Source organism: Prionailurus viverrinus, chromosome A3 (assembly GCF_022837055.1).
Source record: "Prionailurus viverrinus isolate Anna chromosome A3, UM_Priviv_1.0, whole genome shotgun sequence".
Lineage (NCBI taxonomy): Eukaryota > Metazoa > Chordata > Mammalia > Carnivora > Felidae > Prionailurus > Prionailurus viverrinus.
Window position 1 is genome coordinate 109,624,521 of NC_062563.1, and position 27,318 is coordinate 109,651,838.

Sequence of the window (27,318 nt, forward strand, 5' to 3'; positions counted from 1 at the left end):
CAAAGTTCGTCTTCCAGCGTTTCTAGAACACTCTAGGAGGTTAAGTATAAAAGGGCCTTGTTGCAAAAAGAGAAAACAGCAACCAGAAGCTTGGAAGAATCCTCAGGGCTCCACAGAGGAAGTGAGCTGTGGCCTGAAGGGTTTTGATAAGCTTTTGTATTTATCTTTCAAGAATAAATGATGTGAAATAAACAGATCATCCCGAAAGGAAAGGGCTGGGAAGAAGCATGGCATATTATATGGGAGATTTAAAACATTTAACTGGAGCAGGAACTTATAGACCAGTCCCTTATAACCGTCAGGAAAGAAGGGTCTAGATGGCAAATGAGTGTTAAGTGATCAAACCGACATTCACCCATGTGGAGCGTCTTCTTCTGACTGGCACCTTGCTAAATGGAAATGTGGGCTGCTGTTCTCGAATACCTAGTTAGGGGCGGACAGGGTGCACCCACTTTTATCAGATTTTGCACACCACATAAGGCTTCTTCCTAGAAGGCTACTTTTGATGGTTCCAAACCCTTTCCTCCCCTCAGCCTCTGTAGTCTTAAGGGCTGTGCGAGGTCTATCTGCAGGGATTTTAGAGGTTTTCCTCATTCTCTTCTGAAGAGAAGTAATAAAAGCATTTAAATTAGCGGGAGGGCGGTTAACACCCGCAGCCCTGGCTTCGCTGCACGCCTCGTCACCACCCGGGTTCACTCAGCGCCTGGCTTCGGGGGAGCCGAACAACGTTAACGGCCGCCGGGCAGCAACGGCTCCCGGACAGCGCGCTGCGGACGTCGCGCGCTCGGGACTGGCAGGCCAGCGGCGAGTTCACACGGCGCAGGGAGGGGGGGCGAGGCCGAGCCGTGGGCGGCACTTGACGAACAGCCCTTGCAACCAATTGGAAGCCTGGTCGACTTTTCCCCCTGCCAATAGGGAGCGGGACCCAGGCTGAGGGGCGCTTCCCGCGGGCTGCGGCTGGATTCGATCCTGCGCGGCGGCAGCTAAGGCGGGGGCGGAGGCTCGGCCTGGGCGGCGGGGAGCGGATTAGGGGAGGAGGGAAGACCGGAAGCCACAGTCGCGTCCCCATCCTTAGATTCGCTCCCCCGGGCTGGGAGCGAAGACGGAGGAGGAGGAGGGAGAGGCTGAATGTTGGCTCCGTAATAAAGGGGAGCGGCCGCTCCGGAGCCTCCTCCCGGGGCGCCCCCTCATCCCGCCCGATCTCTGCACCCCCACTGGCTCCTGGGCGCCTGGCCCCCGCGGACGGCCCGGCAGCGCAGACCTTCGCTGAAGAGACGCGGCCAGTGGCGGGGACTGGCCGGCGGCGTCCGAGGCCCGCGCCCCGCCGCCACCCCCACCCGCTTGCCCGCCGGTCCCTCCGGCCGCCGCCATGTCCTCCTCCTCATCCTCTCCCAGGGAGGCGTACGAGGAGGACCGCGAGTACGAGAGCCAGGCCAAGCGCCTTAAGACCGAGGAGGGGGAGATCGACTACTCGGCTGAGGAAGGCGAGAACCGCCGGGAAGCGACGCCCCGGGGCGGGGGCGATGGCGGCGGCGGCGGCGGCCGGAGCTTCTCACAGCCGGTAACAAAGCGCGGCGCCCTGTCCGCTGTGCCTGGCGGCTCCCTGGGAAGCAGGGCCGAGCGGCGGGGACTCGGCCCCGGGGCCTTCCGCGCGCCTCGTTGCCCTCTGCTGCTGCGCTGGCCGCGTCGGGAAGCGCCGGCTCTTTCTTCTCTTCGGGGTTTTTATTCTTTGCCCTACCTGTTTCCCGCATCCCGACCGCGAACCCGGCTCCGGCCTGGCTGCAGGCCCCGCGTGCGAGTCGTCTGCCGGCCCTGAACTTGGGGAGGGTAGCCCGGCGGGGGCGGCGGGGCGGCGTTGCTTCCGCTCCCGGGGGGCTTCGGTGCGCGATAAGCTCTTTGTTAGTTCAACTCCTCCGGCTGCTGGCCGGCGTCGGGACGCCCCGCTCCCTTCTGCCCCTGTGCCCGCAGCATCTGCGCGCTGGTCACGGTCGCAGGATGGTTGTTGCGTCGGTTCCGCCGGGGTCTCTCTTCACCTGGGTCCTGAGCAGAGCCGTTAACTGAATGACAAATTACGCCCTGGAGCTCACACCCTAGTTCGCCTGGAGGTCTAATTTCAAAATTTTTACTCTTGGCAGGCATGGTGCGCATGCTTTGCTACTCAGTTTTAGGATTATTGCTCAGTACAGATCTTAGCTCTTCGGTCAAAAAAAAAAAACAAGTGTTGGTAGGTGTGAACACCACCCTTAGTTTCAAGTAAAACAAATCTTAAAATCACCACAGTTCATGGACGGCTTATTCCAAATTTGCCCCACGAAAGGAAGGACTGAGCTCGCAATTGGATTAAACACACCTTCCTAGATTCTTGTTGCTCTTATCAGAAACGTTAGCTGGAGGCAGAAGGAATGTGAAAATCGTCTTATCCGCCGCAAGTAGTAACTCAGCTTCAGTTGCATGGAGACTTTAAGGAAACAAAGCAAAGCAAAAGTCTTTGCCCTTTTTTGGTGTACTTCATAGGTGTTAGCGGTTTAGATGTCTTTTAAACATGTGACACATTTTAATTGATTTTTTGAAAGGAGACTTTTCCTGAAATTTAAGAAAATGTACACATATTCTATTAAAATGTTTTTCACCCTTTATAAGAGGCCGATGATAAGCTTTTTAGGTATTTGAATTTTTAAAAAATATTTATCTTGAGATACAGAGTAGAGTGGGGGGGGAGGGGCAGAGAGAGGGAGAGAGAGAATCCCAAACAAACCCGAGGGATCACGATCCGATCGGAGCTGAAATCTAGACTCTGGTGCCCAACCGGCTGAGCCACCCAGTGCCCCTAGCTATTTGAATTTTTATATAAAAAAAATTCTGGTCAGTAGTTACCAACGTTAGTTTCCCAATTTGAAGCTGTGACATAGGTTTCAACACATTAGAAAAAAGGAACTTTTTCTTCCTCTAAGTTAATGTTTCCTTATAGCTAGATATGTATGACTTGATTTTTGTGCCTAGGTATTTGGCATACTCAAAATGTATCTTGGGCTTGCGCATTAAAAAATGCATGTCTTCTAAATGTTTCAGTTCAAAGCCAATTCCATTGTGGAAGTTTGGAAACAGGAATATTGTAACTGATCTTTTAAAAGGGTCAGTGTGTTTCTTTTGCCACAAGTCTTGAGTTTTTTGTGCAGTAGCATGAAATGTCTTAAGTGTGTTGGAAAGATACCTAAATTCTTTAATGAAAAAAAAATCTTTTTTGAGAAACAGATTAAACATTAAGGCAATAGGTTATTTTGCATGTTGGGAAGAAAATAATATATGCTTAATATATCCAAAGTGAATGGTATCTGGCAGTGGAAATAGTACTTGTCAGGGCTTGGGGAGAGTCAGGAGTCCTAGCTCGCATATGATCTATGTGCCTTTGGGAAAGTCAATTCACCCCTAGTCTTGAGTTCTTTTAGTATAAAAGTTGAGCCTTTCTATACCTGAAGTTGTAATTCAGTGATTAATGTAATGCAGCTTTTAAATTACCCAGGCAGGATCTAATAAATGCAGATTGAGTTATAAATTTTAATTTTTGTTTATTTACTGCTATTTTGTTTCTCAGAGTGTGAATTGCTTTTAACAGTAGGAGCAGTGCTGCACTGTGAAATCTAATGAAGGCTTATTTTTCCTGTGTTTAAACCTTTTTCTTCATGCGATTTTTGGTACTATTTTGAAATTATTGCAACTATGGAAACCTGTGCATAATAAAATTTTATTAGGATAGGCATTCCCTGGATAAAAGATTAACGTCTAGTGCGTCATCAGCCAGAAGTATGGTAATTTATCTAACTGAAATGGTTTTGGCTCAACCTCAGTTGTCTGACAGTCCAGCCAGAGAAGAAATACTTTGTGGTCAAACTGTTAAATAACAGCAAATGCAGATTAGGTACAATGATGGGCAATCTTCTCAACTCATTTGGAGGTTTGTCAAGTGCAAAGTAAGTCTTCAAGGATTTACATTATTTAGCTTTTGATAATTAAGTTTCCATGAGTGCTTTAATCTATTTAATCTATTAATTTAATCTATTAATTAGATGTAAAGAGGAAAGAAAGTATTTAAGAAAAGCCATGTTTCTACAAATGCTCCTAAGTTAAAGATGAATTGATCACTTGTGAATGATCATGATGTATTAAGGTGTATAGAGAAGTGAGTTCGTAGTTCGGATATGAGAAATAAGACACTCTTCAAATTTATGTCTTCTGGTACTTAATTTGAAGACCAGAAATTCCTAGAGTGTTTCAGATTCACTGTGCTGCATTGTTGAACAAAGCTGGATTATGAAAGTTTGTGCTGTGTATTATAAGTTACTTTATTCTTGTGGAGTAAGTGGTGGTCTTAAATTTAGAAGTCATGACCTTCAACCTTCAAGATCATATGAATAGTAAGTTTCTATATCTGTTTATTTTTTAGAAAGCAGCTTGACTTCAAATATTAGGGCTTTACTTGGTGAAACCAATTGAAGAATTAAATTGAGAGGTTACCTAGAAAGATCTGCTTATATAAAGACTGATATCGATAAAAATTTATGGAATGCTAATTCATTTTGGAGACTTTCAAGTTTTTTTTTTTTTTTTACTGTCTTCTGCTAGTGAGTAAACAGGCAAATCAGATTGTTAAAGTGGCTTGTTTGCTGATGAGATGAAAATTTAAGTTTCTCAATGTTTAATAAATAGACTTGTAAGATGGCAGAATGTCATGATAAAAACGTAGATCCTAGGATTTCTTAGCGATATATATTATGTGGAGGAGCTAGTTTGAATTTAAGATACACTATTATACTTTAAGGATCTGAATTACAGAGATGTATAGGAATATTAATGATGGTTTATTAGATGAATACGGGATGGGGGATAAGGTGAGGTCACTTTGTTAGCTTAGTTCCCACAGGAAAAGTTTAGAGGCTGACAGTGAGCATAGTAAATACACCCTGGGGAATGAAAAAGCTAAAGGATGTGTGTGCCCTGGAGGTAAGCGCCAGAGTTTTAATTTTTAAGGCTTCTATAGCAATAAATGTCCTCTGTCTCTAGCTATGCTGCTGTTGTGAGGATTTTCAGGCCTTGTATTAGGAAAGAAGAGAAAGGTAGTAGGTTTTGTTATCTTTTGGTTTTAACAAGTGACTACATTTCTTCATGTTAGTACATACAATGAAAAGAGCTTTTTAATGGACCTATAAGCCCAACCAAGGCAGGTGTTTTTGTTCTGCTACCAACAACATGCTTTGTGACTTAACCTCTCTGGAACTCAACCATCATGAGGAGGTTGGATCAGATGATCACTGTGATCTCTTAATTCATCAAAAAACAATACTTGAGCCCCTTTTATGTGCCAGGTGCTGTTGTCTGTGATGGGGTTATAAAAGTAAAGAAAAAAAAATTCCAGGGGTGCCGGGGTGTCTCAGTTGGTTAAGCGTTGGTCTCTTGATTTCCGCTCCAGTCATGCATGATCTCAGTTTGTAGATTTGAGCCCCAAGTTGGGCTCTGCGCTGATGGTGCAGAGCCTGGTTGAGATTCTCTCTGTCTCTCTCTCTCTCTGCCCCTTCCTGGCTTGAGTTCTCTTTTTCTTTCTCTCAAAATAAATTAATTTTAAAAATTCCATATCTAAAAATCTGTGACTCTACGTCATTTAATGCCTTTTTTTTTTTTTTTTTTTTTTTTTTGCCTCTGAAATTGAATACACCTTTCAAAGCTTGTAGTTTCAGCCACAGCAACAATTCAGGTGAGCTTAAGCAAAACAAAAAGTTGGCCCATGTAACTGAGAAAGCTAAGTTGTGGTCGCGGTTTCAGGCATGGCTGGATCTAGGGATTTAGATGATGTCACTGAAACTTGATTCTATATGCTCTATTTCCTCCATGTAGTTATAAAACTAGACTTGCAATTTTTATAGCTAGCAAATAGAGAATACTCTTCTCCTCTCCCCGGTGCCCATATTTATCCCTTCTGATCAACACTTTTTAGCTTCCCTAGCCCTGCAGCTAATCACTGGGCTACTTCTGAAGTTGGATAGGCATGACTGTGTGATTGAAAATACCAGTGGAATAACACAGAGTTCAGGGTTGTGTACGTGTTTAACCAGAAGAAGGGGGAAGGGGACCTGGGTAGGCAAAACCAGAGAATCCCTGCTGCATGAGTAAAAAAGTAAAGGTTATTTTTAAAAAAGTTATTTGAATGGTATGGCTGTTCTTTTTAATTTTGCTCTGTTATGGGATCAAGTGTACCTGAAAACTTAGGTAAGAAAATGAAAGGATTTCTCATATTTTGGATCTGCTGTGTTGTTTCTTTAAAAAAAGAAAGAGACGAAGAGATATGATTGTTTAGTGAGAAAAATTATGTAGTTAACTCTAAGCATAGCGTGGGTTAAAAGATATTTTCAGCTGTCCCTTAAAACTCCTTTTTCCTTGGTCTATATGCAGTATCCAAAGTAAAAGGGAAAACCTTAAATACCTAGAAATACTGTATTCATTTTTTGGTATAATATTGATAAATTCTTTTTTTTTTTTTTAATGTTGATGAATTCTAATGCATCCAGAGAGTGATTACTAGAATAGAAAAAGACACTTGAAATCACATTATAAGAGGAATGACAAGAATGGGGGTGGGGCAAGGGGGATATTTAGCCTCTAGGGTATATTTAGGTGTGGTTTGAGAAATCATTACAAATAATTGGAGGTTTGTCATGTAGAAGAGGGAAATGTAGATAAGGGTAAGGGTGCCATTTAATATTTCCTTTTTTTTTTTCAATGTTTTTATTACTTATTTTTGAGACAGAGACAGAGCATGAGCGGGGGAGGGGCAGAGAGAGGGAGACACAGAATCTGGGACAGGCTCCAGGCTCTGAGCTGTCAGCACAGAGCCCGATGCGGGGCTCGAACTCACGGAATGTGAGATCATGACCTGAGGATGCTCAACCGGCTGAGCCACCCAGGTGCCCCAATATTTCTTGAACCCTTAATAACTCCATCTTGCACTGTACTAGACACTTTATTTTTGTTCCATTTAGTGTAGTCTTACATGATAAGGATTTTTTTTTTTTTTTTTTTTTAATAGTGAAACTGAGGCTCAAAAAGGCAATTAGCTCAAGATCACTGGAGCCAGTGAATGTCCAAAGATTCAAACACTGGTCTGACTTCAAAGACCATTTTGGATACAAAGCTACCAGGAGACAGATTTGGATACATACGAAGAATTTTCTAAAAATACAATGGATTGTCTCATGAGTAGTATGTTTCCTGTCACTGGAAGTGTTTAAGGAGAAGCTGGATAAGCACTTGGCAGTAGTTCTGTGTCTGGTGTTGGGGGATGAATGATTGAACTTGAGTTTGGTCTTTTTTATAATTCTGTGGCAGAAGAAGGTTGTTCAGTTGCTGTTGAGCAAGTGTTATGCTGTTAAGCATGTGTTGGGGGCATGGAGATGTTGGGAAAACAAAAAAGCCTAATAAGGACATTGTGCCTGGCCTTTGCCAGTTTACATTTATTTTACTATGTGAAGAGCGTTAACGGGCCCTTCTCATTCCTCTCAGAAGCTTCACTTATACCCTCCTGAGCTTCCCTTCTTTTCAGTAGCGCTCAGTCTTCAATCTGCAATAGTCAAAATTAGCACTGAAAATTGGTATTATTGGAGTTTGTCCTTGAGATAACTTTTAAGGGGCTGAGAGTTTGGAATGGTATGACTAGACTGGTCGGTAGTCTGCCCAAGGGACCAAATAATGCCTCCATTATAGTTGACAAAGTTTGCCTAAAGAAGGACTAGGGTAACTAAAAAAAAAAAAAAAGTGTTTATAAATTGCAAGCGTGTCTTCGTTTGCTGGGTGCTTATTTGGAATACTGTTTTTAGTCTGACAAGCAATGGACATAAATAGATGAAGAGGGAACCTAGAAATGGAAGGACTTTGGGCTTCTGTATGAGAAAGGATTAAAAAAAAAACTTTGTTGAACTGGAGAAGACATGATCAAAGTGTTAATATATGACAATGGGGCAAATAATACTCATTTACTCACCAATTTCAGACTCAGATACATAGTATGATGCTTAAAAGAGGTAACTTTAGGGTAGGTAAAAGAAGCTGTACAGATTGCAGATTTCTTACCACCAGTATAAAGCATAAGTAGAGATAAGAAAATACTAATTTAAGAAAAGTTTTGGTATTGGGGGATAAAGGGGGTTGTGAAAATATTGTTTGAAAAGATACCATTAATATATCAGTTTTATATTTGGAAACAACCCTAGGGTTTTTTTTCTTTTTTTGTGGTCCCTCAGATGTGACTCCTTCAGGTTTTTTTTTTTTTTTTTCTTTATTTAAACTACAGAAAAGATGGGAAAATTTTAAGTTCAAGAAAAGGGGACATAATGTAAAGATTAGAGAAATCTCTATGAATGGCAGATTAATTGAGTGGAAATAGGGAAATACAGTGGATACAGGGTATGTTTTCTGCCTTGAGGTTGAGATAATCATATCTTCCCCTAAGTACCATACTGTTTGCATTTAAGAAGTTCCTACTTCTGAAGAATGACTTAAGTCTGGAGCTATTCCATTTAGGAAATGTAATTAAATAATAATATATTAAAATCAGATATTTTTGAGGGATTTTAAAATTGGTCCTGAGATCCATTTCTTTGTGAGAAGACCAATTTGAAAAATAGTCATATTTTTTTAGCATTATATTCAAGACAGTGGTTTTCCATGATGGGAAGGGAAGTAGGAGATGTATTCAACTGTTGGTAGTGTTTTATTTATTAAAGTGGTTGGTGAGTTAATGACTATTTATATTGTTCCTCATACCTTATTGTAGGCCTTAAATACATAATAAAATAATTTCCCAACTTTTTATTCTGTGAAATATTCAATTACATATGCCCTTCACCTAGATTCAGCAGTTTTTAACATTTTGCCATTTGGGATTTTATCTCCATATGTGTATATCTATATTTATATACATTTTTTCACCTAAACTGTGAAAGTTGGAGACATGATGACAGTCCATCCTTAAATGATCCCAGCTTTCCTAAGAATAAGGATATTCTTATCACATAAACATTACTATTATAACGTTACCTAAGACAATAAATAGTTCTGTTACATAATATAAAATCCTATCTCTATTTAAATTTCTCCATTTGTCTCTAAAACATATTTCATAGTAGTTTTTATCCATTATAAAATGAAGACTCAAATAATGCCTTTGTTGTCTCTCTCTTTTTTTAAAATGTTTATTTTTGAGAGAGCACGAGCAGGAGAGGTACGGAGAGAGGCGGGGATAGAGGATCTGAAGCCAGCTCATTGCTGACAGCAAAGAGCCCCATGCAGGGCTTGAACTCCCTAAGGGTGAGATTATGACCTGAGTTGAAGTCCTTCGCTCAACCCACTGAGCCACCTAGTCACCCCTGTTGTCTCTTTTTAGTCCTAACCTGAAATCCTCCTTCCACTATTTTTTTATAGTAGCTTTTTGAATAGTCTTGGCCAGTGAAGTTTTCTTTTGCGCTTTTACCTTTGCCAGCAGATTTCTAGGGATCAACTGAGAGGACTGTCTTATTTCTTGACTTCTGTTGTTGTCTGATTATTTTTAGAGTAAAATTTGTTATTTATACTTTAAATATATTTAAATATATGCTCTACATTAGGTTTTAGCTATGATTTAGAACTCTTGTATAGTTGTCCATTTATGCTTAGTAGTTTAATGATGACAGTGCACATTTGGTTGTTGCGATTCATTTAGGGAAAGAGTCTCATTTGTTAAGGTTGTAATAGTGTTGGGTTACATAGTGTACAATCAGAATGATTTATTTCAAACTTAGTGGCATGTAATGAATATCTGCTTGACTCAGCATAAGCAATTCAAATGAAATTCCAAGTACTGGATTAATATTTGCAGAGGACTAAATTTATTTGTTGAATTTGACAATAGTATAAGAGAGTAGTCCCATGGTTACTTTATATATTTAAATCAACTCTTTAAACTGTGACATAACATTTTTATTGGCAGTGCACAGGACTGTTATATTTTTCTAACAGTCTTTATAATATTATAAAGAGAAATTGGTGAGTCTTTTAAAATAGCCATAAAGACATCTAATTTTCTTAAAATAATTCTTAAGTTTTAATGATAAAACATTTATGCTTTTAGATTAGTCTGTTTGTAGGAGAAAAAACTTTTCATTTAATAGATTTTGAGTGTGTGTGTGTGTGTGTGTATGTGTGTGTGTGTGGATCGTATATGGAAGTCATTTCGGAAGTGATGCAAGAGAGGTGCCCAGTGGCTTGTTGTAAAATACAGATTTTTGTCTTAATAAAACTTCAGGGGAGCCTGCGTGTCTTAGTTGGTTAAGTATCCAACTCTTGATCTCAGCAGGTCTTGATCTTAGGGTCCTGAGTTTGGGCCCCGAATTGGGCTCCACACTGGGCATGGAGCCTACTTAAAAAAAAAAAAAAAAAAAAATAGAACTTGGAAAAAAAGAAAGAACTTGAATAAGTAAATGATAGAGCCATTTTCACGGTCAAAATAATTCTCATACATAGTCCATATATGTGTATTTTAAAACTACCTCCTGGGTGTACTCAAAAGATACAGAGTATTCCAGAGAAGCCCAGGAAGGCTTGCATTTTTGAGCACTACTTGTTCATCAACAAAGATGGTACCTTGTATAAATTTAAGCTGTCAAGTGTGCTGCTTAAGTAAGCACAGTAGCTTTAAGTTAGTGTGGAACGAGATAACCAATTAAACAAGGACAAAAGATGATATAAAGTTTATAATCTTTGTATTAAAGAAACATTTTAAATTGGGATTTTTTTTTGTTCATTTGGACTACTTGAGATTTTGATATTTTGTAGTGAAATTATCAGTATACGATATAATTCCAGTCATAGCATACTCTGCATCTGTTGAAATTTTTTCTGAGATTTTATTGCAGTTGAAATAAGTTATTAATTTATGTTGTACTTCTTTTTATTTATTTTGAGAGAGAGTGTGCGTGCAAAATGGGGGAGGTGCGGAGAGAGAGGGAGAGAATCCCAAGCAGGCTGTGCACCTTCAGCACAGAGCCTGACGCGGGGCTCAAACCCCACACTGTGAGATCATAAGCTGAGCTGAAACCCAAGAGCTAGCCCTGAGCTATCTAGGCACCCCTATGTTGTACTTCTTATTAAGAGAAAATACCCTCTTCTAAGAAATCTAAATTTTCATGCCTAACAATTGGTGATTTTTTTTCTCAGGTCCTTTTGCTAACTTGTGAATGCAGTTTGGTTTGGAATTTTTTTTGATGTTTTCTTTTTAATGCAGAATTGATTCTACTATAGATGCAATTTAGACCTTTAAAATTTTTAACTAGAAATTATTTTCTTTTGCTAGGAGGCAGGTGGAAGTCATCATAAAGTTTCTGTTTCACCTGTTGTCCATGTTCGAGGACTCTGTGAATCTGTGGTGGAAGCAGACCTTGTGGAGGCCCTGGAGAAATTTGGGACAATATGGTAAGGACCCTAGGGACTTCATGCAGATTGAAAACAGTATAGTAAAACAAACCTTGCTTGCTTGCTATAATATAAGCTTTGATGTTTGACCATAGTATATATTAAGTTTGCCTGTGACAGTATTTCTTTAGAACCTTTTAAGCCTCTTATTTTTTTCCTTCCTGGGATGATGCAGAGATGTATTTTTGTGGACCATGATCACCTATCACTCCCCAGCCAGGCTATATGCAAAATGGGTAATTTCATCTTTTATCTGACTTTCAAATGAGTCCATGACTCCTTGTTAAACACTGCTTTCATGTTTGAATGAGTTTACGCCCTTCATCTTTAGAGTTTCAAGTAGCGGTACTTAAATACTGATTTGTTGTTGTTTATTTTGGAATGTTTAAGAATTAATTGGCAACTAAAAGTGAGTAGATGAAGGGTAGGCATTATTTGCCTTAGGTGTGTGCTGCCAGGAGTTCTTCTGCAGATCATGAGAAGTCAGTGTTTTATCCTAGTTTCTTTTGTGTTTTGTATTCACTCAGTCTCCTCCTTTCTCTTCCATAGTTAGCGTATGCTTAAGAATATTGACTCAAATGAAAATATAATCAGAAAAGTGAATGTACTGCCAAAAATAGACACTCAAAAATTATTTCTAAATTATTTTTGGAGTGTGCCCGGCTGTTGTTCTCTTATTAGTATGGATAGTCTAGAGTTGATTTTATTTTATTTTTTCTTTGGTGAATACGTTGGTTAGAGGCATCAGAGACACAGTCTAAGTCAAAATACATAAACAGGGGAGAGATTTCAGTGTATTTGCTGAGATAACTTGATTGCTTCAATTTTATGGAAATTTATGTGGAGTTTTGGGTATTGAAAGGATGCATAAATAGATGGTGAGAGAGTGAGCAGAGATGTCCAACAGAAAGGAATCATTGCCTCAAAGGAATAGTAGAGTTAGGTGATACCTTCCATCATGGCATCTTTTTTAATTTCTTTGATGATCTTACAGAGAGGTGGGTGATGTGGCAAACCTGTTATCCTCAACTTTATGCACCTTAGAGACCACTGTTACGTATTGTTTATTCTTGGACGTACAAATTGGCACTCCACATGGGCAAAGAAAAGCCTGTTTCTTGAAATGTCATTCAGATGACTACATCACTATTTAGTCATTTGAAGAGGATATTGGAAATTAAGTTTGTCGGGAACATTATATATTGAAGCAAACTTAGACCTTATTTAGATTTGCACGTTGGTACTAGACTAACCCCGTGGGTTGCGTTGTCCTATGGGATTAGAAAGAGATGGTTATTTCTGGTTAATTTTTTATTTGGTAATTTTATCTTAGGCTTTTAAAGTGATTTCTTTAAAGCCAAGAGATACTGGAGTCCTGTCAGAAAACAGGTCGACGAGCAAATACTGGTGGGAACTTTAGAGCAATCATAAATATATTGACATTTTTATGTTAATTATGACACAAGATCTGAATGTTCGGCTTTAAAGAAATAGAACTATTTGTGGAAGTTGTTGAATTATTTGAATCACTTTTTTTTTTTTTTTTACGTGAATCACTTTTGAGTGGCCTGTATACTTTTTGATATTTAGTCCATGGTAAAGTGTTTTATATGTGAATGTAATTCTGTTAATTTGCATAGTACATCATTCTGCCCTCAGGATTGGTAGTTTTGTGGATAAAAAAGTCGTGAAATAATTGGAACAAATTAGTGTAAAATTAAAAGTTTAATTGGCATAAATATGTGCACTAGGAGTTTTAATTATGTGAAATGATCTTGAATAAGAGGTGGCTGCTGTTAAAACTGAAAGAACCCTGAACAGCCTCCGGTGAGGAGTAGGTGTTTTGCTTCAAAATGTTGCATTTATAGAACCTTTCTGTGTTTGTTTATTTCTTTAGTGGTGTGTGTGGGATTATAGAGATTATATAGAAACTGCTCATATAAAAATGTGCATCACCAAGTTCAACATCGAGTAAGTTTATACCTGAAAACTAGATGCATAGGAAAGAAGTTGAGGAGAAACTATAAGATGTTGAGAATGGTTGTGTCAGTCTAATAAAATTCTGTATATTTGTTGTCTTTATTCTGTAGTATATTCATCTGTTAGGATCAAAAGAATGTTTAAAAAGATGTACTCTCTCTTCTTCCCTTTTCCCCTTCCATTAAAGGAGAGCATGCTAGGTATAATTAGCTATATTGGTTTAATATTTTACAACAAACCTTTTGGGACCCAATTTGTATAATAAAATCTTTTGCCTCCTCCAACTTTTGTTTAAATATTAGTAAATGTGTTTTGAGTTATAAGTTGAAAGCACTGACCCTACCATGTCCCTTAGCCCTTTTATTTTTTCTTTCTTTGTTCTTCTCATATCTTCCTCATATGCTTTTCAAGATTTCTTAAAAATTACATGACAGATAATTTAGGTGCATTCTAAAACGTCTGCAACATTCTAGTTTTCCCTTCTTTATCTTCACGTGATGCCACTTTTTCACTTCTAAGTCTGTGCTTCTAGCTCACTTCTTATTGTAGTTACCATAGAAGACAGTTTTACTAAGACCAAGTCTATGACAAGTCAATAAAAAATTTATTTTTCAACCTTTATAATTTTCGGTGTTCCAAAGAATCAAAGGGCATTATTAACATACTTACTTGGTAATACTATTTAGCTATTCAACCACCTTATATTTGTGGGGGGAGAATGTTTATTCTTTAATTTCTTTTGTTCTTTTTTTTTTTAGATTTTTTTAATGTTTACTTATTTTTGAGAGAGAGACAGAGCACCAGCAGGGGAGGGGCAGAGAGAGAGGGAGACATAGAAGCCAGAGCAGGCTGCAGGCTCCAGGCTCTGAGCTGTCTGCACAGGGCCTCATGCGGGGCTCAAACCCGCAAACGTGAGATCATGACCTGAGCCGAAGTTGGACAGTCAACCGAGTCGCCCAAGCGCCTCCTTCTTTAATTTCTTTAGCATAGTCCTGATTCCAGGGTTTTCTGTTTTTTTTGTATGCACGACTTCAGAACTTCATCAAGAAGTTTCTAAAAATATTATTTCTTTCCTGGAATTTATATTTTATATTCATAATTGATAATTCTTTATCTTACTGTTTCTTTCTTTTTTTTTTTAATTTTTTTTTCAATGTTTATTTATTTTTGGGACAGAGAGAGACAGAGCATGAACGGGGGAGGGGCAGAGAGAGAGGGAGACACAGAATCGGAAACAGGCTCCAGGCTCTGAGCCATCAGCCCAGAGCCTGACGCGGGGCTCGAACTCACGGACTGAGAGATCGTGACCTGGCTGAAGTCAGACGCTTAACCGACTGCGCCACCCAGGCGCCCCTATCTTACTGTTTCAATAGCTTCTTTAAGTTTGAACAATGTGGGCAGGGAGAGCTAACAAGCCTCATAGACCAACAGATATTGACTGAATGCCTGTTACGTGTCAGCTCTGTTTCTAGATTCTGAGAATATGAAGATGAATGAGGTGAGGCAAGCAGTTTGTTTTCAGTAACTATAATCTTGACAACAGTCTTTCACATTTTATAAATGAGAAAAGGTGAAATTCATAAGAAACTACATACTATGCCAGGCTACAAAGTGGTCTGTTTCTTACTAGTAAATCATTTGCTGCTTTCTAAAGGGTAGCGGTAGGTCTAGATGCCTGATTCAGAAATAGTGCTGTCACTGAGTACCTGACCTGATGTTCTTTCTGCAGCTTTCTATTATAAAACCCGTGCTAATTGTATTTTAAAACCTTTTTTAAGGTGCTTGTTCTTATGAATAGAGGACGTAATATTTCCCCTGCTGTGATCCATGTGCTTTGATTTCTTTCTTCCCTCCCTCTCTTCATTGCTTTATTTTTCATTTCACGTGTTAAAATATGTTCCTCCCCAAGAGTATACAATGAAGTGTAAATAACTTCACCCTCTTTGTTCACAGACAACCATGATTATCATCATCTGATGAATATCTTTTCATGGATTCTTTAATATTTAAAAAATATTTTGGAAGAGATTATTTGTGTGAAATTTGGTTGGTTTGCAGTTGTTTCTATGTATATTTTAATTCTCTTGTTTTTAGTAAAATAAGCGAAATTTTATAGTCCTTGGTTATTATTAGTGTGGGCACTTATTTATTTGGAAAATACAGTAGAGGTAGTAGTTTCTGTTGTTAAAGGTCCCATCTGCTAACTTTCTGTTCAGTTTTATCTCCGCTGGTTTCTGTATCTAGAGATTTTCTAGTATTGCTTGGGAGTGGCAGCCTGAAGAATAAACAGGGAGGCGTCATTGGTAACTGATAACAGAATTGTGCTTGAGGAAGGCAAAAGATGGAAAACCTTTCTGTCACAGGAGGATAAGCTTTCACATATGAACCATCTGCCTGGTGTACCACAGTTTATAAGAATTAACTAACATTAGGGGTGCCTGGGTGGCTTAGTCGGTTGATTGTCTGACTTTGGCTCAGGTTGTGATTTCATGGTTTGTGAGTTGGAGCCCCACATCAGGCTCTGTGCTGACAGCACGCTTTGGATCCTTTGTCCTCCTCTCTCTCTCTGCACCCCCCCCCCCCCCCCACCGAATAAATAAACTTAAAAAAAAAAAAAAGAATTGACTAACATTGAATATAGGTAGTGAAGAATACTAATCTGTATGATTTGACACATTTTTATTAGAGTCTGCCTTTCCTTGATTGAGAATAAATGTTAACTGAATTTATTCTTTCGGTATTCCTTCCCAATCTGCCTTTCAGCTATGTTATGATGATGCCATTTAAACGGCAGGCTCTAGTGGAATTTGAAAACATAGATAGTGCCAAAGAATGTGTGACCTTTGCTGCGGATGAACCTGTGTACATTGCTGGTCAACAGGCTTTTTTCAACTATTCTACGAGCAAAAGGATCACTCGGCCAGGAAATACCGATGATCCATCAGGAGGCAACAAAGTTCTTCTGCTATCAATTCAGAATCCTCTTTATCCAATTACAGTGGTATGTATTTTAGTATGATAAACTAAATTAACAGTGACTTTGAAATTTGCCTTCAGAGTGACTAACCTATAGTTTTCTTCACTGCCATCTAGGTATTTAAAAACAGTGTTTTTTTAAAGAATTTTTAAAATGAATCTTAATGTTGACTGTCATGTTTAATGAACAAAGAAATGGCAAGCACCAAAGGTAAAAAGGTCAGAAGTGCAGTGGTCATAATTAAATAAGCACATTTAAAAATTTTTATTATTTAGCATCAGAGTTAACTCTGTTTCTGGTAAGGAATTAGACTTGTTAGAAGTGATCCAAGAAATTTGTTTCACTCATGTGCCAGTATGTGTATTAAGAGTGTCTACTAGGTAAGGACAGAGTCCCATAGTGTATAATAAAATGCATATATTATTATAAGTGGTTTTGAGATAATTTATTAAAAACCTGTCTGATTTACTTAAAATTCCCTGTTTAACTCTTTAAAAAAGTGGTATTAACAGAATTTTTACAAAGGATTCATGTCCTGAACCAGTTAAGTTTTCTACTTCATAATCACATGATGTTTCATAATAAGCTAGTGACAAGGACACTTTATTTTTGTGATGAATAGAATATCACAGTGAGGGAAGCTTCAATTAGAATGATTCGTGGCGCCTGTGTGGCTCAGTCGTTTAAGTGTTTGACTTCGGCTCAGGTCATGATCTCACAGTTCCTGAGTTTGAGCCCCACATCGGGCTCCCTGCTGACAGCTCAGAGCCTGGAGCCTGCTTCAGATTCTGTGTCTCCCTCTCTCTCTGTTCCTCCCCCGCTTGCACTCTGTCTCTCTGTCTGTCTTTCAAAAATAAATAAACATTAAAAGAAAATAAAAAGTAAAAATAAAAAAAAAAACCAATGATTTCTAGTAAAGGGCACCTGGGTGGCTCCTCTGAGCATCTTACTTAGGCCCAGGTCATGATCTTGCAGTTCGTGAGTTCAAGCCCCACATCAGGCTTGCAGAGCCCACTACAGATCCTCTGTCCCCTCTCTCTGCCCCTCCCTTGCTTGTGCTCTCTGGGAAAGAAAAAATGATTTCTATATGATACTGGGACATAAACTAAAAACAAAGCATAAGATACTATTTAGATTTTGTTAGATATTATTTACCTCTGTAATATTTCTAGACTTATTAATAAGCAGTATTAATATGTGTTTTGGGAGAAAGAATGTTCCTAATCTAGTACAAGTACTCTGCTTTGCTTATTGTTGTATCCCTAGTACCTAATGGTGCCACTGTATAATTGTAGGTGCTCAAGAAATTTGACAGTTGAAGAATTGTTCTTAAGGGGGTTTTTAATTTCTCTCTTACTTAATTTAAGGATCTTGTTTGCTGACATCTAACATTGTATAAATGATCTTTCCTGAATCTTTCCTCTATAGTCATTGTCCCTTGAAAAATGAATACTGAGTTGATCTATTACTACCCCTTAATAAATATTTATTACTATAATTCAAGTGATTATAATATTAAACATTCCAGAGTCACATTTGGAAAACAAACCATTAATTGATTATAGTTTTGGCTTATTTATTGTGTAGTGTCAGATATTATTTTAAGTACCTGTTAAAATAAGAATTGAGGGTTTATTTAGGAGATTAAATAGGTATGAGTCTTTTTGAAATGTTTCATTATAACTTCTCTAATGTTGGGTATATTGTATAGGTGAGGAAGTAACTTTAGAAGGATAACAATTTTTAAAAGTTTAATTAGTAATGAATCGAAATGACATCTTGACAGGTGTCTTTTTAGTAAAAAAAAAAAAAAAAAAAAAAGCAGGGTGTAACTTTGTTGTTTTTCCAAGTATAAAATGTGAAGAAATCTTGCATGTGAAGAAATCTTGTTTTCTTTCCTTTATAGGATGTTTTATATACAGTATGCAACCCTGTTGGAAAAGTACAACGTATTGTTATATTCAAGAGAAATGGGATACAAGCAATGGTTGAATATCCTTTGATTGTAAATTTTTTAATTGATGTATATGAATGCTGTGTAATATACGTCTTTTAACTGCTTAATGATATCTGGACAAGTGGTATTTATTCTCTGTTCCTCCCCCAAAATCTATTTGTCTTAGATTTAAAAACTGCAGTGCCCACAGATAATAACTTGCTACCTAAAACATTCCAGTGCTTCATCTCATAGTGTGCTTTGTCTTTTTAATGGGAGAAGAAATAACATTATTTGATAATATGTACATCTCTACCTTTTTAAATGTATCCTAAATGGACTTTTCTGAATCTCTCCTCAAAAAAGGTGGTTTGGAAGTACCAAAACTTTAGAGTCAGTAAAACTATTCTTACCTTTTTTTATTGACTCTTTTAAATGGTCAAGGTTTATATAAGAACTTTTCTTTGTTAGATATGTGATATGTTGAGTAAAAAGAACAAGTAGCAAAATAGTATGTACTGTATAATCCCATGTAAACAAAAGAATAATAACTACCCTCGCCCCACATCCTATATGTACATGTGTATGCATAGAAAAAGGTAGGGATATACAGCAAATTCTTAATGGTGCTTACTTCTAGCAAGGTATTTTTGCCTTTTTTTTAAAAAACCACGTTGGTGGGGTTTTTTTTGTTTCTTTTTTTCAAACAATGTATAGACTCAAGTAATTTTTGAAAACCAACAAAGTGAAGATAGTTTAATGGTTATAAAACCCTGTCTTCTCAGAAATATAATCAAATATTTGTTTTATATAACTTTGGTTTTGTTGTAATGTTTTTCCTACTTTTTTTTTTTAATGTTTATTTATTTTTGGGAGAGACAGAGTGTGAATGGGGGAGGGGCAGAGAGAGAGAGAGAGAGAGACAGAGGGAGATACGGAATCTGAAGCAGGCTCCAGGCTCTGAGCCGTCAGCACAGAGCCCAACGCGGGGCTCTAACTTACGAGCTGTGAGATCATGACCTGAGCTGAAGTTGAACGCTCAACTGACTGAGCCACCCAGGCACCCCTGTTTTTCCTACTTTTAAGAGTAAAATATTTCCTGTTTCGAGATAGCAAACTGTCCTTTGCCTGGGAATGTAAGTATGCTCCATTTTCCCTCTTCCTTTCAATTTATGAAGTACTTCAGGTGACTTGGAAGGATTAATGTAGATAGTTTGGTTTATTATGTTTTCTTTGGCACCCTTGATTTTGAAAATAAGTACTCCTAAAATTCATCTAGAAATTTTATTGGTAAAACATTTCTAGAAGTGAGAGTTCTGATTATTTTCAGTCCTTTTCTGAGGCAGCGAATAATGATAAAATATTGGATACGTTAAACCAAATTTCCTTAATAGAGCTTATGTTTGAATCAGTCCTTTGTGCCCAGAAAGCTAAAGCAGCACTCAATGGAGCAGATATATATGCTGGATGTTGCACACTAAAAATCGAATATGCAAGGGTAAATATTTTTTCAACACTTCGCCAAAGAAATATTTATGCTTTGGATATACAATTTGAGCTTACTTTCTTTTTAATCTTAACAGCCAACTCGTCTAAATGTTATTAGGAATGACAATGACAGTTGGGACTACACTAAACCATATTTGGGAAGACGAGGTAAGTATTTTATGCATTTTAGAATGTGCTTACATCTGCTGACAAATTTTTACATGCAGTTAGATTCCTTTTTCCTGAGGTGAGCTAGTTCATTCAAATGAAAACCTTGTTGGTGAATGCTTTTGTTGCCAAAGGCCATGTAATGCTGGAAAATAACCTTGAAATTAGTGCCCCCTACTGGTATGTACGGAGTTATTTATATTTAGTTCAACCAGGAGCCCACACATACAGGCACGCCCGCAGTTCAAGGACTTGCATTTCTCCAAGCAGCTCTCTCTCTTTGGAGGAGAGGAAACTGATTCAGAATATTCCTTACAAACTGCAAACTTGCACACTGCTTCTCTATGGAAAGGACTTTTCCCCCAAGCTGGACAAGGCATTAAGAAGGATAGAGGACTCCAGCAGGCTGACTCTACACTTCATCATGCACAACATCGGCATCAGCAGAAAGCCCTCTGAAAAACTCAGACTTGCAATTCACCTTGACTGCATACTGCATGCACCATCACCCCAAGTTTTTAAAGGAGGACACTTAACAGTACTTCAGACTTGCATGGGATGAACACCATGATAGACTGTGCCCATTTATTCAAGTTGTATGTATATATTGGTCTGATTTCCCTTAAGGTTTCAGTTGTAGAATTTAAGATTTTTCACTAACGGGTACTAGAACTTTATGATGTTGTAAATCCTAACGCCCATTACTGTAACTGTTTGCAGCCTAGATTCAAATTGTTAATTGGCAAATAACCAGGGCCAGATTATCAACAGGTCTTAAGAACTGCTTATGGTCAACCAATCCACACAGATATTAGAAAGAAAAGGAATAGAAAGGTGCACACACCTGCTGCACCTAAGTTTACTCTTTTGGGTTTTTTTTTTTCCTTAACTGTGGACATTGACTAGATTAACCTGATGATGAAAAGATGCATTATATGTAAAAGATGATCTCTGTGTGGTTTGATTTTTTTTTTTTTTTTTTTGTAAAGTGGCTGTTCATAAGTTGTCACTTTTTGTAACAATTTAAGGTTATCACTCATGTTAACTTGTGTAACTAGAAATTTTGACATTTCAAATGTAGGTGAAAGTAACATGTCTGTTCAAGGTAGACAATATTTAAACTTGATAAATCTTAAAGTAAGAGCATTTCATTTGAGATGCATTTTCACCTATAACTGATAAATGCTAGGTTTCATGAGCATAGATCTGACTGATAAAATTGTTCAACTAACTGTGTGGCAATTCTGGAATATACAAATTAAAATGTGGATCTTGTAAAAACAAGGGGGCTGCAGTATTGGCTACACCTCAACTACAATATTAGTGTTGGAACCACGTGTTGAAAAAACTCACCAAGATGAGCATATCTGTAAAATTCCACAAAGTAGGAAAAATTTTTATGGCATCCAAAATATCGTGGGCAGTAGGTACTCTATAGTGCATGTATGTATTCTTGCCAAAAGAAAAAAGAAGACAATGTGATGATCTTTTGCATGTTCAAATATTTAGGACTTTGGGTGATTGGCCCCTTAATTCTCAATTCTTAGGAAATCATCTTGTCTTATGCATGGGGTTGCAAACAGGTTTGTATTATAATGCAGCTTTGGCTGGACCCCACGTTTTTCACTACTCACAAATCCACTTGGCATAGGCTTAGTACAGTTGAATACAGCATTGGAAAACAAAGCCTTAGTACTCAAACAACAGAACAAGTGGTTGATGAGAAATCTCTCACTTCTGTCAAATTATAGTCAGTTATTGAACACTTTTTTTTTTTTTAAACTCTTTTGAAATAGCTCTGGTAACCTTTCTCTTAATGTCTCTTAAAACATTGTAGATATGTTTCTTATTAGTGTTCACATCTGTTCTTTTAGAAGGTCTGAAGTTTATGCAGAGCCAACTTAGATTAGTTTTTCATGCAAGTAATTAGTGTCAGAAAAGGTTACAAATGGGTGAGATAGATATTTAAATAGCAAAATATAAAGAAGTAAAGTAGAATTTTACTTGGTTATGTTTCAAGGGAAAAACTCTTGTTTTCTAAATCCTTACAGATACTTGTCTGGTGAGACCATACCAGTTTATATTCTTGAAGTCTTGTGACTTCCTCTTCTACTCAAGTTGATACTGAATTGTAACTTTTTTTTAAGTTTATTCATTTATTTTGAAAGAGAGAACACAAGAGACAGCATGAGTGGGGTAGAGGCAGAGAGAGAGGGAGAGAGAGAATTCCAAGCAGGCTCCATGCTTTGTGCCGGGCCCGACACAGAGCTCATTCTCATGACCCTGAGATCATCACCTGAACCAAAATCAAGAGTCAGGCACTTAACCCACCAAGCCACCCAGGCATCCTGTGAATGAATTGTAACTTTTTCTACTAAAAAGAGCTCTGTAATAAATATAACCTCATTTTTTAAAGTCCTTTTCAGCCCAAATTACATTTTAGTGTGAAAAATTCTTAGCCTGGACTCCAGAGAATCACTCCAGAAACGTTAAGCAAAACTTGTCTATGTGTACATCTTTTTGGGGAGAATGTACACAGATTCCATCAGATTTCAGATGAATTCATGAAAAGTTTCAAACTACTACTTATAGACTGATGTAATTAGTGTTTGACTCTTCTGCACACTTCTGTTTTATGTGACCTTATATTAGGTAGTTAATGCTTCAAATCCAAAGAACTATTAATAATGACAATATTCGGCTGAAAGATACCTTAGGAGATTATCTACTCTTAACTCCTTCATTTTATGAATGAAGGTTGTGAATTTATGTAATTATCCAGTGAATTAGTGTTTAAGTTGGAATCTTCTGATTCCCAATCTCTAGTGCTCTTTCCTTCATAGGACACTGTTAACTATATCAATAAAACTGAGTCATGAAGACATTATGGTGGTTTTGGTTTAAGATTGCTTAGATCAGATGAGGAATTGTATGTAGTGTTGGGTGGCATACTTAAGTAAAGGAACATTAACAGAAGGGATTAGCAGACTGGATTGATTCAAGAGGAGTGAGACTTAAATGATGATACTGGATGCTGGAACCCGTATAATGGAAAGAAGGAGCTGTGAATGACTGGAGAAGAAATGACTGGGGAAATGGAGGAAGGATCTTAATAACTTGGAAGCTTTTGAAAGGGTCTTTGGAGAAAGACTAAGTCTACGAGGCCTCAGACGGGATAGAATATGGGTAGAGGACCAATTTCTATACAATATAAACATTAATTTTCTCATTATTTAGGACTAACTGAAAATGTAAGGGAAAGTCATGAGAACCTTGTTAATTGGTGTTGGGTAAGCAGAGGCTAGATGATTCCAACTGATAGGGATAATGTAAAGAGAATTTATACAAAATAAATGGAACAAGATGACCTCTTAGGTCCCTTTTAATGCTATGATAACTTCAAATAGGTACTTAAAATTGTACTTCTCTAGGCTGAAGTGAAAATTATTTCTCATCTCCCATAAACCTCATTTGTTTAGGTGACTAAGGATTTATAGAAGGCCTCTCTCTAAATTTTCAAAGATTAGAATTACCAGACTCTTAAGATACATTAAAAAAAAAAAAATCTTATTGGGTGCTATGATTTGATCAGCAAACTTTCTAAAAAGCATTGTACAATAATTTCTAAAATTTACCAACCAACATAGGAAGTGCTATTTTAGAAACTTGTAAGTAATTTTATTATTGATCTCTCATTCTAGATTTAGGAAAATTGGCATGCCTTTCCTGAAAACATAGCTAGAATAAAAATTATCTTTTAGGAGTATTGTAGTACTCTCATCCAATAATGTAGCCCCCTTGGTTAGCTTTATCTTGGCGTATTTAAACTTTGGAGGGTGCTCATAGTCCTGCCTGGTGTTAAGGTCTATAGACAATGACCAATCCATGCTATAATATGGGCCAGTGATGTGCAGATTTCCAGCTCTCAAGTCAGTAGGTGTTTGTAAATATGTGTATATACATACAAAATACTCTGTGTTTACTGATTGTGAAACCATGTAATACAGGTTGTTGTTGGCTTATGCTGAACTTCTTGAAAGAAGCCCACTTTGAAAATGTGTTGCTGTTGAAGCTAATAGTATGATTCAGGTACTGTCTTTCAAAAGTACTGCACTTAAAGCTTGTTTTAAAGACATGTATTGGTAAAAACTTCTGTACAGTGTCAAACTCTAGCATTGTGTATGTTCACTTTCCGAAAAGTATCCATTCTTTCCTTAAATTTGAAAGTGTGATTGTATTTGGCACTTGCCAAAAAGATATTTTCAAGTTAAGTGGAATTTGTTAGATAGAATTACTTCCTTAAACTTTTGGTGTTTGTATTTAAATTGGATATGAATGGATGTTTAAAGTTAACCAGGAATCCTATTTCTTTTATGAATTGTAATGGATGTTTTGAATGGGTGTTTCCCATGTGAGAACTGTTAAGTACTTGGGTCAAAATTGTTAAAACCATGTTTCTACTTTTGTGTCAGATAGAGGAAAGGGTCGCCAGAGACAAGCCATTTTGGGAGAACACCCTTCTTCGTTTAGACATGATGGCTATGGTAAGTTTGTCAAGGCAGAAGGAAGGTAGTATAGACAAACTACTAGAATTTTTGCATTTCTGATGAAGAATGGCACATTTCTTGTCTCTATTTTTCCTGCTCACCTGACTTGGTTTATAGGGGATTAGTCACTTATAATGTACTCCCAAGGAGTTGTCCAAAATCCTTTGTTTTCTTAGGATATTGATATATAATCCTTGAGATGAATGAGAGCTACTGGTTGGAGATTGAAAAGCTTTTTTACCATTTTGTTTTGTTTTGGTTTGGTTTTGATTTTGATTTTGATTAGTAGTGGGTTCTGGTCTGTTAGAAGACCAAAAAGAGATACTGCTTTAGTAAGTATATTTTCTTCCATTATACCAATTATGAGCAAAAGAGGAACTTTGAGTAATAAAGGCAGAAAGGATGGGGTATTTGTCCAAAAGAAATATGTTTTCTTGTTAGAGCCTTAAGTCTTTTACAGCTAAGACAGTTCTACAGTTGGTATTTTGGCTTTGGCTAAATTTGTTTGTATTTAATTCCTCTTTTAAAAATTCTTAGTTTTAATGTTTGGTATATTGATAAGATTTAAGATCATGAAACCTAGAATAATACTCTTCCCCAGGAAAAAGTTAGGTATCAGACTATTGTCCTTATAGGTAGATGTTGAGAATTGCTACTGACAAGTCTTGTAACTGGTTAGAAGTTCTGTGATTTTAAATATTTTTTAGTTTTAAATAGTTAGTGACCCCACCTATTCTGTGGTTAAAGCTGAAGTATGATGCTATCAGAAGTGGTATAGAAAATAGAAATTGCTATATTGTGCTCTCAGGATTTATCTTTGAAAAGCTTCCAGTGTTGCCTGTTTTCTGAAATGTTTTCAGCATGCCTGCGTGTTTGATCATTATTCTTAGCTGTGAGCTTAAGCTTGTTCCTTAGTTTGTTTTTTTGAACTCCAGGATTTATTACGTGTGTGTGTGTGTGTGTGTGTGTGTGTGTGTGTGTGTGTGTGTATGTTCAAGTTGCTATGGTAGTCTATATGGCAGAAATGATTGAAACAATCTGTGTTCTGTCTAAACAGTAAGTGTGGTATAGGATGAAAATCTTACTACAATTATTTTAATGAGCTCCTTGATAATTTTTCTTAGCTATTTCTTTGACAGCATAAATATTAAATCTGGTCATAAGGATGGCTCTGCTCCTGTAGTAAAGAAACACTTATTAAGAGCCCACTATGCTTTCCATAATGGAGGGTTACAAAGAATTGTAATCACAAGTTTGTAGTGTAGTTGTGGAGTATATGTGTCATGGCAGTCAGCTGAATGCTAAAAATTGTTTAAATGTTTTGCCACAGGGTCTAGAATAACCTGTGAAAGAATAAATGAAGGACAGAACCCTACTGTGGTAGTGTTGACACTATTTTCTTGGTATGGATTTTCAGAGTTGCTTTTCTTTGTAAAATCCATCTTACCGAAAAATTATATCAACAAAAATATGTTATATACCCTAGAAGAACTTTATAGTTTTTTTTTTTTTTTAATTTTTTTTTTCAACGTTTATTTATTTTTGGGACAGAGAGAGACAGAGCATGAACGGGGGAGGGGCAGAGAGAGAGGGAGACACAGAATCGGAAACAGGCTCCAGGCTCTGAGCCATCAGCCCAGAGCCTGACGCGGGGCTTGAACTCACGGACCTCGAGATCGTGACCTGGCTGAAGTCGGACGCTTAACCGACTGCGCCACCCAGGCGCCCCGAGAACTTTATAGTTTTAAAAAGCTTATTGTCCAACTCTTTATCAGTTCCATACCCCAATTTAGTGTGTGTGTGTGTGTGTGTGTGTGTGTGTGTGTGTGTGTAAATTTTAAAATGTAAGCTTACTTAAAGAGAGGTGTAAAATTCTTTACATTGGTAGTTAAATAGGGATCATTCTGGAGAGTCCTGCTCAGCAGGAATGGTTGTGTAGGGACCATTCTGAGCTCTGCCCATTGAAGCAGTTACCTCTCTGAGGAAAACTTGTTCTTCTTTTCTAGGGAAGTAAGCAGAATAGAGTATAAGAGGAGAGAGAGAGAGATGAATAAAAAGAGGTAGAGAAGTAAGGTGAGGAAATGGGGGAAAAAGTAAAGAAGATGGGAATAGGTGCTAGTGACATTGAGACTTTTTTTTTAATGTTTGTTTATTTTTGACAGAGAGAGAGACAGAGACAGAGACAGAGACAGAGCATGAGTGGGGGAGGGGCAGAGAGAGGAAGACACAGAATCCGAAATAGGCTCCAGGCTCTGAGCTGTCAACACTGAGCCTGATGCGGGGCTTGAACTCACACACCGCCTCACACACCGTGAGATCATGACTGAAGTCAGACACTCAACCGACTGAGCCACCCAGGTGCCCCAGAGACTTTTTTTTTTTTAAGAGAGAGAGCGGGGGAAGGAGCAGAGAGAGGGGGAGAGAGAGAGAATCTCCACGTGAAGCTAGATGTGGGGCTCTATCCCACAGCCCTGGTATCATGACCTGAGCCGAAATCAAGAGTCAGACGCTCAACCGACTGAGCCACCCAGGCGCTCTGATACTGAGCCTTTTAAAAAACATTGCAAATCACAGCTGTGTGCCTTCAGATGAGTAGTTCAGCAAAACCAGTGTATTTGCATTTTGGTGTCATATCGTAAGTGGCTTTTCTTTTATGATGGTATAGGAGAAAGAGGGAATAGAAAAGATTTAATTTTTAATTAGATTAAATTTATTCATTGATTTATTATAGC

The 27,318-nt window shown here is 37.9% G+C and overlaps 1 protein-coding gene across 2 annotated transcripts in view; it reads left to right on the plus strand.

The window, feature by feature from the left end:
• The first annotated feature begins 1,055 nt into the window (after positions 1 to 1,055).
• Positions 1,056 to 27,318, plus strand: part of HNRNPLL (heterogeneous nuclear ribonucleoprotein L like) — a 37,706-nt gene continuing 11,443 nt past the window's right edge. The window contains exons 1-7 of one of the 2 annotated variants that reach the window (XM_047851159.1): positions 1,057 to 1,561; positions 11,372 to 11,490; positions 16,234 to 16,471; positions 18,354 to 18,439; positions 19,785 to 19,881; positions 19,967 to 20,039; positions 24,512 to 24,583. In XM_047851159.1, the coding sequence (XP_047707115.1) occupies positions 1,370 to 1,561; positions 11,372 to 11,490; positions 16,234 to 16,471; positions 18,354 to 18,439; positions 19,785 to 19,881; positions 19,967 to 20,039; positions 24,512 to 24,583 (877 nt within the window). In that variant the 5' untranslated portion in view covers positions 1,057 to 1,369. Of the gene's footprint in view, positions 1,562 to 11,371; positions 11,491 to 16,233; positions 16,472 to 18,353; positions 18,440 to 19,784; positions 19,882 to 19,966; positions 20,040 to 24,511; positions 24,584 to 27,318 lie in introns of both variants that reach the window. The other variant, XM_047851160.1, reaches the window with a different exon arrangement.